This window comes from Protopterus annectens, chromosome 14.part0 (genome assembly GCF_019279795.1).
Source record: "Protopterus annectens isolate FY-2018-M chromosome 14.part0, PAN1.0, whole genome shotgun sequence".
Lineage (NCBI taxonomy): Eukaryota > Metazoa > Chordata > Ceratodontiformes > Protopteridae > Protopterus > Protopterus annectens.
Window position 1 is genome coordinate 396,148,003 of NC_056748.1, and position 10,363 is coordinate 396,158,365.

The window sequence follows — 10,363 nt, forward strand, 5'->3', positions numbered from 1 at the left end:
AACTGGGTGGGTTAGGGATAGTGCGGTTTAGGTTTTTTAGTTTTTGGGATAAGTGGTTACTTACAGTGGGAAAGTCTTCTTAGTTCCGGTGAGTCGATGAAGTGCGACTTTGATATTGTGAGCATTGACAAAGTGACATTCGATGTTTTGGCATTTCAACAAAATGAGGTAATCAGCAGAGACATACAAGTAGTGTGTATACTATTACTTGTATGTTTCTGTTTTGGCCTGGATCTTAATTCATAGAAATGGACCATAGTCTTTAAAGACAGTAATCAAATGTAACCGAGTCGTTATTAATTGTACACAGCAGCACATTGTGCACAGTTTTATGCACAGTGCTTTGGTGCCCTTTTCATTCCATTTCCCCTCTACGACCTAGGATCTGCTGTATTACACTGGATTGTATGAGAACACAGTACTGTAAAGCACATGTGTATCAAAGTTTACAGTGCGTACTTTTGTACATAGGTACTCTTAACTGTGCTGTGTTCTGCACTGCCTTCATGCCTGGATGTATTTCATAAATATATCACTGTCATTAAGCATGGCAGTGGAACTAGGCTTATTACCAAATTACTCTAATGAGGGTATTTGATGATATGTGATCTCGAATTGGTGGGAACTCTCCAAATTTGCATACATCAAAACTGTGCAAAGGCTTCTGAAAAGTAGATAAATCTGGACAAACATCTGGGCATAATTAACATACATTTACATCTGCATATATACTGAATGCTGTAATTAAATTAAAAGGTGCTTCAACAAAGTATTAGTTTAAGGGTGTGCACACTTGTGCAACCAGCATATTGTACATTTTTTTATTTTTTATATTTTTCCCCTAACAGATTTGTTTGTTTTTTCAATTGAATTGTACAGGTTATAGGTCACATTAAAGGTGGGAAAATTTTGAAATGATTTAGTGTGGTCTCATTTTTTTATATCACAAAAAACTGGCATTTTAACAGGGTGTGTGTAAACTTTTTATATCCACTGTATTACTGCAGAAAAAAAAATCTTCTGGCCATGCACAACATATGTATAAATTAAAAAAAAATACAAAACACTCTGAACAGCAAAATAATGCTCACAGCATTTATAAGTTGTAGTTCCGTATCAGGCTTCTTAACTGATATATATAACCCTGGTAAATGTAGACTTTCATGACATGTAATTCAGAAACAAACACACTGCCTGATGTAACGGCAAACATCAGCTCTCTTCCAAAGCTGCTTTTGCACTGTAAGCAGAATCAAAACAAGGAAGCAAACTATTTTCAGTAATATGATGACTAGCAGACCGACTGACCCTCTGGGGTTGCTACGCCAAAGGTAGATACCCAGCTGTTGGGCAGCTGTTCTTAAGTAAAACAGCATCTAATGGTGGCTCCATGGCAGTACTGGCTAGTCTGCCTTTAACTTTCTGTAATCGATCTCTAAAATATATCTGTATCTTTGTCCTAACAGTCCTGTAGGCAATTTAGCTTGGTTGTAATGCAGCTTAAGTTAACATCAGTAACAAGACTGTCATTAAACAGGACACAGGTTACTATAAAGTACAAATAATAATGAATGACTACTAAGGCATAAAAGACAAAATTAAATAAATGAATGTGTAAAGATGACAAAGCAGTAAAACAGCTTTAATTGAACACTTCTAGTACCTCAACCACAAAGGCATTGAAGGCTGTATCTGTGAGAATATATTTCACTCTAGTGGTATAAACACATAAGTGCTTTTCTTACACTTATAAGAAGAGACATGTGTGGTTTGCTGACCTATAATTTTAATCATGCTAACTACTGACATGACATATTTATATACAACTTAACGCTCTACAACACAGCCAAATTCAAAAGAAGTCCCACTTCTATGAGATTAACATATGTTGTTCCTGCTAATGCAAAACATAACAGCTCCATAAATCAGCAAGGCTAATAGCTTTCAGCTATTTTGTAAACTTATTTAAAACTATTATTAAATGAATAGGTGCAGCACATTGAAGAGGCACACTCAGATTGGGGCTAAAAGCTTTTTCCCTAGAGCCCTGAACTTAATATAAACTTTACTTGCTTTACTTCTTTGACATATCAGGGTGTCTGGTCCTCATTCAAAGAGGAGACAGGGTCACGAGCCATGTAGTTACCATATTTACCGGTGTCTGTATAAACCAGCCAGCAGTAAACTCCAGGCTCACTGCATATAAATTGTAGTGCATACAATAAAAAGAACAATTCCACCCTCCCTGCGTCTGAGTGCATTTAATAGTAGTGTGCTGCGCCTACCAAGGACTTCATTGACGGTCACTAAGAAACTAGTTAACTCGCATTAATGCTTATTTTATGCTCATATGCAGACAACATTCAGCCACGTTTCTAGTGACATGAGCTGGTTGTGCAGCAGCCTGACGGTGCGTCTGACCAAAAACTACAAATAATCGTAATCTAATGGGACCACTCAATATTACATGGTACTCTGTTACATAGAAATATCAGTATTTACCAACAGAAATGGGACAGTTGAAAAATATGCTTTCCAGTGTGTGGAGTGGGCCAGAGCAAGTTTGGTTGAGGCAGCAGGTTTGCCTGCATAATAGGGAACTCTGTTGCTGGTAGGAACTTTCCTATCTTACTTTGGGAGATTGTTTTGTCTTGTCCATGTTAATATGTTGCTCAGCACTGTATGTTGACCAACATAATCTCAGGGAAGGGAGATCACCGTGCTGCCAAGTGCTGCACCATTATACTTTATGCAGCAGCTGTCCAGTAGGTTACTTTGTTGGAACCAGACAGTACTCTAATAGTATTGTCTTGCTAAGACATGTACAGTCAGGAGGGATGGGTTTACATACTTACTCCATGCATGGAGTTCAGAGCCTTCTCAATGGCATGAGACCACATAGTTCATATATTACATCAGTTCATTGCTTATTCACCTATTTTATACCGTGTTAGATATTGTGAATCAAGTCCTTCATGAATTGTTAAAATCTTTTTAAGACTAAACCTTCATATAGCATGTATATATTCACTTCTCACTCAAGAACAAAAATATAAATTTGCTATCATTCATTCTCTAGCACCCCATCTATCTAGTTCTGGGTCATGGGAGCAGCCAGAGCTTATTCCAGTACTGAATGGGTACAAGGCAGATAAACCATTCTATCACAGGAAATGCACATTCACTCACTCACTCACTCACTGCATGCACACATGCACAAACTGAAGGATTTCCAGCTCATCTATGGCATAGCTTTGTTATGTAGGAGGAAGCTAGACACAGAGAGGACAAGTAGACTCTGCACAGAAGGCACCCTGTTTAGAAACTGAACTGGAGAATCAGATGCTGTGAGGCAACAATGCTGACCACAGCACCACTGTGCCACCCTGCATTTATTTCAGTGCAAAACCATTGTAATATAGATACTAGTACCCTATGTGACATATTTAAATACATACATTGTTACATGAAAACTTCGTTGGTTGGTGGGGTGCAGGTCCTATTTATGTATGATAAAACTTTTCATTAAAATATAAAATTGTGCAATGTATTTCATTAAAATCTTAGTGTTTATATTCTGATATAAAAATGTAGATTTCATTAAAATAATTGTGCTAGTGGTGCAGTAGTTAGAACTACTGCTTTACAGAGCTTGGCTCTCCAGTTCAAGTCTCATCTGGGGTGCTTCCCTTGTGGAGTCAGCAGGCCCTCCGTATGTATGTGCTGAGTTTTGCTGTGTATTTTGATTTCTTCAAGTATCCCACAGGTATGGTGTAGATGACCTGGTTATCCTCCAGAGTGTGTGTGTGTGTGTGTGTGTGTGTGTGTGTGTGTGTGTGTGTGTGTGTGGTATTCAGTATTTAACTGTACACCTATTTGCATGTTACAGAAGAATGCATTGCAGTACTCGATGGAATGGATTTATTGGAAATATAATTAAATGTATTAAATTTATCTACGTTCTGACCAGTGCAGATTCATTTTTACATAGGTGGAAAGCTGAAATACAGCACTTGCATTCAGTTTTGTGCAGTTATGATGCCACTCATACTCATTTTCTTTATGTGTTGAAGAGCTCAGGACAACAAGTTACATGTCACACATTTCTGAAGTACACAAGCTTTAAGATTTAAAACTGAGAAATAGTATTGCAGTAAGCTGATGCAGTCAAATATTGCAATGAGTAGATACTGTGGAACTGCTACACTTAATCTTACAACAAAGCATGTAGTTATCTTGCTTCAAATGTGCAGAATATTTGAAACCCTTTAACTTTTTTTTTTACTACAAGGAGAAATGACTTCAGAGTTTGTTAAATTAAATATAAGAGGCAGCGGCCATAGTAGTTATAAAAAAGTCTCCATGTTGCCTACATGAGTGTCCCAAAAATGAACTTGTGCACTTTCTGAATTTTGGGATAAAGAACATCATTGACTCTTCTCCTGTGGTACATTACTACTTATCCATCTGTGTCATGTTCATCTGCTTTAAATGTATGATTTATCACTTTAAATCATGTATGTACAATAAATACTGCACTTTTTTGAATACATTATGTAAATTATTCTGTGAGGTAAACAGTATTGTATACATTACTTATTGCAACTGTAGCTCCCACTGTATTTCATGTAGAAGTAATAGACTGTAGTTTTCCATTCCACCACAAAGTGGAGCTCCTTTTCAGGAATATAAAATACAAATTCAAAAGTGAAAGAGGATTCTGGAAAACTAGCTGAAGGAGGGAAGACTGAAACATGAGCTGAAAGGAAAATGGGCCTTGCTGCATGACTGGATTTTCTTTTCTAGTGTTTTGGGACAGGGAAGTGAAGTAGCAGATTGTGTCTGTCTCTTGCTGAAATCCTGGCTATGGTATTTTGTGGAATCAGGAGAGAAGTCTGAAACCAGTAGTTCCATGCCTGCTATGATTCAGCAAGGAAAGGAATTCCCTTGGGCCTAGTACCGAGAAGCCAAAGATGATTACCAGAGTTCTGGTAGATGATTTTCTACTTTTCTCATCAGAGGAACCATGGCACCTGCTCACTAGGATATTCTCGACAGAGTGGAGAGGCTCTGGCCATCATTTAATATTTTTATAAGGTTGTGGTCCCCCCGCTTTAATGCTTTGTGGATTACAAATAACTGGGATCCATATGAGCTCCAACTTGGGCCCCATCATGCCGGCAGCAAGACTGTAAGTAGTCACTGGTCAGTGAACAAGGTATAATAGAGTGTGTCATAGTTAGTCTGTTTAGAATTGATCAAGGGGGTAGTGGGTGTTAGTACTGCTGAATGGCATTGCATTCTCTCATATTTGTATTGTGGCACTATAAATCTTTATTGTTCAATGATAATGCATTTTGCCATGTTAGTACTGCTGCCTTAAAGAATCTTTACTGCTCAATGACATTCCATTTTCTAATATTTGTATTGTTGCATTATAAATCCTCATTGTTCAGTGACATTGCATTTTGCTCATGTTAGTACTGCTGCCTTCAAGAATTTTGCTACTCAATGACATTGCATTTTTTCATATCTGTGTTGTTGTATTATGACTCTTTTATTGCTTAATGACATTGCATTTTTTCCCGTGTTTGTATTGATATTGCCTTCTTTGTGCATGTTTGAATGTCAAGACCTTCTTCTGTTGAGTTCTGGGGAAGAGGGTGAATGTATGTTTTCATTGCATGCATATTCTCACCTTGCCTTATTGCTAACTGGTGCACTGTTGAAATAATTTGTTTATGGTTGTGCTATTGCCTTTTTAAACTAGATGTGTTACCTAGAATAAAATCTGTCCCTCTTGCCATCTTGGTTTGTTGGTCCTAATAGGGGTGTCACCAGAGTCAGGTAGGAAGGAACCCATATCTCTTCAGCTACACCTGTGGGTGTGCTACACAACACTGTAACAGTTGTTTGTGTAGTCACAAAGACAGGTACTCACATATTCTAGTTAATTGCAAAATGTAACAAAACTTTATGGTATCCTTTTGTAAATCTAAGAACCAACGATACCACAAAACTGAACAATAAGAAAAACTAGATTTACAAATGGATAAGAAAACTTAATGGTAATGAAGTAGCAACACCAAAAATGAATAGGCAAGCCAACTAAATTCCAAGGTTTAATAGATATAGTAGGTTAAGCACTTTCGCTCTGAGGAAGTTCCAGTGTGGGAACGAAAGTGCTTAACCTATTATATCTATTAAACCTTGGATTTTAGTTGGCTTGCCTATTCATTTTTGGTGTTGCTGCTTCATTACTATAGGTTTTCTTATCCTTTTGTAAATCCAGTGTTCTGGAATTCAATACTTTAAAACTGAATCATCGAGGTCATACTTTTGTAAAGCAAATTTTAGATTTATGTTGTGTTGCAGTTGAATTAGGCACATAATAAACACTTAATGTTGGCTAAATTCTGAAAGAATCACAGTGTTCTATAAACAAAGTATCTACTGTAGGCTGTTAAAGATAGTTTGTATCACAATATAGTAAAGTAATGGAAACAAAACTTGTAATATTCAGCCTTTTGTTCAGCTTTTGTGCTAATAATTTCACAGTCTTTGATCAGAACTGAATGTTAATTTAAATACAGGACATTACCTTCAATATTTTTATAGCAACATATCACATGCTAATATTGGATATAAGTATCTTGGGTCCACTATAGCTTATTTCCATCAAGTTGATTATATAGCTGCCTTAAAGAGCCAGGAGAGATTTCAACATTCCTTTCTAGTGCTTACCACTTTACTTTTATATTTTATTGGAATCCCTGTTGGTCCAACTAAATAAACATCAAATAAATATGGAGTTCCACTCTCCAGTCCTCGAATGGTTTCTGTTGTCACAGCTCGTTGCAAGTTTAGATTGTGAAAAGTTTTGCATCTTACTTTTTCTGACTTCTTCCTGGCTTCTGGCTCAGAGCATATATCCTTATTCATTATTTCTTTTGTTGCATGGCCTTTTTCAAGTCTTTTTCTGTAAACACAGTATTTGGCCCTCTCTTGTGTTCCTAGCCAAGCAATGGTGATAGAATCACATGTTCTCAGCTTGTTGAAAGATTTGATTTTGAGGCTTTCTGGAAGAATAGGGAAGAGAGGGCGATAAAAGTGTGAAGTGACATGCACTTTTGTTGAAGCCCTTGATGTCCCCATGGATTGTAAGTGTACTATATACGTGTCTGCAGGCTTACCCTTCAATGTAAAGTACCGAAGATCTTCAACCATTTCTGACACAAGGCGTCTTCCATTCCTAGTTATCTGAACCCAGACATCACCTGCACAAGCCTGAATGGTAAATTGAACTCTCCTGTTTGGTCCTTGAGACTGAAAGCTGTATAGTTGATACCCTTTTCCACTAATGTTCACTAAGGCTACTTCTCCATCTTTAAGTGGCTTTGCAGAAGGAATAGGCTCTTCCAGCGTTTTAGAAAAAGTTCCGGTGTAGGCAGCACTAGCATTGGTAAGGAGATTGATAGCAAATACATCAATGTAATACTGGGTATTTGGAAGAAGGCTGTGTATAGTATATATGGTGTTTGTGCCAATACATATATGTCTAACATCCCAGCTACTTTCTTTGTGGATGGCATGTGATGTCATTCTGTTGTTAACTTTTGAATGAAGTATTAACTCTGACTGTTTCAGGAGATCTGTGGTAATAAACAGTGATAATGCTTTATTATCATTCATTCTCACTCGGGTGCTCAGTGTAGCCTCAGCAGCACATAAGCTCTTGTAGTTATGCTTCACATTTATAAGGAGACAGTACTGGATGTCTGAATTATACTGCAAGGCAGAAGGGCTAGGCTGCCAGGCTACTGTCACTGTTGTATGCCCAATACCAATAATGTTGATTCTAGGGTCATTTGGAAGTTCTGGATACAACTGTCCAGGCTTTGGATGTTTCGTCATGTAGATTTTGATGGACGTGTCTTTCTCTGTAGACATTAATTCCAGTCTGTGGAGGGTGGTGTGGGGAGAATTGCTCACGTAAGTCTCCACATCATTTCCTTTATATTTAAATATGGTGACCATAGGTTCCATGGTTGTATGTGACTTGTGAGTTTTCAAATATTTATATTTATCTAGGATACAGAAACACATATAGATACTGCATTAATCTTGGCCAACATAAATCACAAATCAGATATCCTAGACTGCTAACAATGAAACCTGCTGCTGATTTGCATTGTTAAAAAAATTAAATACTTCTCGCTTCAAAGATACAGTATGTTAAAAAGGTACAATGTAAGCAGAATGCAGTTCACATTTAGATCTGTGATCCTGCTTTAATAGAACTGAAAACTAGCATTAATGCCTCATAAACATTTGCTAGATGCTGCCTTAGATAACTAAACAGAGACTCCATAACTTTGAGACTACAGACATAAACTGATAAGCAACACAAATGTAGGCCAGATTGTTTTGAATTCGTTTACTATGGATGCAATTCCAAAAGACTTCCTCTCAGAGTAAATGACCACTTACACTGAGAGCAGGTCTTTTGGAATATGGCACCTGGTGTAAGCCTGTTTATAGATAGGAGATCTTATACTGAAGTAAGTCACTTAAACTAAAAGCAGTTTTTTGGAATCTGGCCCTATGTATTTATTGTTTGTTTGTAAACCAAACATTTGAAGTGATCCTTTGCTCAACATTTTCAGCTGTGAACTGAGTTACAAATGCAAAGGTAAGTATACTACATATGAACAGTTTAGTGTGGCCAATCAGTTACCACATTATTGAGAGAGGGCATGGATCCAAATGATGGACCTAGAATAAATCCACACAATCTACAGGACGAATATTTAGACTCTACAGACAGTTAAATAAATGGAGGTCAAGCTTGCACACCCAAACAATGGAGTTGTGAAACTGAGATCTCAGTCACTGATTCACTGTGATATAGTATATTGCTGGAGACAAACACTAAATATGTAAATTCTGAATGTAAATTTCATATACATTACTATGCTATTATAGAAAAAAAAATGCTACATTACAATACACATGGGGTGAAGGAAGGGATAATTTCTGCTACTAGCATTCATGTGCCAGAAAGTGTGTATATACAAAAATGCTAAGAGAAGTTCCTTGTTTTTGGTTTGGGTTTAATCATTGTTACAGCTAACCTTTTGCCATTCCTATGCCTTCATTGTTTGGTTGCAAACAGCTCTGAATCCCTCTGATTACTTATACTTACTGTTCCATAAACAATGCATTCCAAGATCCTACCATCCTCTGTGTGGAGTACCATTTCCCCACATCTAACTTGAACTCTTTCCTTCCATTTGCCACATATCACTTTTTCTCCATTTTTACCCTCTTTGAACTCTTTTTCTCCTACTTGTCCAAACAGTGCACTGCATCCAGGTCATGCACTCCTTTGTCTTGTCTATACTAATGCATGCACACCAGCTTTCCATGTTTCTTTCTTTATACTCAAGCTCTAAAACCACTCTGTCGTGTATAAAGTCCTGGTTACGTCATAGCTGACCTGAGTTTAAATAGTAGCTCAGATGCTTGTAGGAGCTGACAAGAGAGGATGGGAGTGAATAACTGGGGTTAGCTTTTACAAAATTTTGAATGGTATTATGCACACATCTTTATACTGTAAACCATTTTCAAAAAATGCCTTGTTGTATACTATGAGATGTCATCCCAGATATGGTTAATAATATCCCATTTTCTCAGTTTTTGAGGTTAAGATGCATTTGGAGTATACAGAAAGACTGGGACAGTAACTCAGGTGAATTGAAAAAAATGTTTTTTGTACAGGGGATATAATTTGCGTGAAAAAGTTAGCCTGAAGGCTGGTGATGAACTGCAACAGATGTTATTATATGATCTGAAAAAGAAAGATATGGATCCAAAGGAGACATCTGCTAGATTTGTTTCTACTTATGGCAACAGTATTAATAAGATAAGGGGTGTCATACAAAAATTTTGATGTATTTTGAAGGCTGATAAGTTTTTTGTAAATTTAATACCTAACAGATATTCATTTTGATATAGGAAAGTTAAAAAACTTAATAGTTATTTTTCATCCTTTAAAAATCCCTGTGGAGTTATATCTAATCAAAGATTGATCAGTTCTTAACCAGTGGGTTGTTATCCTTGTAGACACTGTGTATTTTGTCAATGTGTGGTAAAAACTAAATCTTTTTTTCTAGTAAAAATATGTGTAATGTATTTCACATAAGCAATATATCACATGTGATACTGAATGAGTAGCATATTTAAGAACATGCTGCTTTAATTTCTCCAAATCTTTTGGGTTTCTAGTACCATGAAGGGAAATGACCTCATTCCTAAGTCAAAGTATGATTAAAGTTTATGAAATTAGTATAATTTCAGTCTT

At 36.8% G+C, this 10,363-nt stretch overlaps 1 protein-coding gene across 1 annotated transcript; it reads right to left on the minus strand.

Moving 5' to 3' along the window:
- Positions 1–6,330: 6,330 nt before the first annotated feature.
- On the minus strand, positions 6,331–8,078 carry LOC122788789 (protein NDNF-like). The gene has a single exon (XM_044055673.1). The coding sequence runs from the start codon at positions 8,044–8,046 to the stop codon at positions 6,721–6,723; it is 1,326 nt and encodes a 441-aa protein (XP_043911608.1). The 5' UTR covers positions 8,047–8,078; the 3' UTR covers positions 6,331–6,720.
- Between the last annotated feature and the right edge of the window lie 2,285 nt (positions 8,079–10,363).

Bases quoted from the DNA above. Each gene is read 5' to 3' on its own strand.
- LOC122788789 (XM_044055673.1), bottom strand. From the start codon at position 8,046: ATGGAACCTATGGTCACCATATTTAAATATAAAGGAAATGATGTGGAG.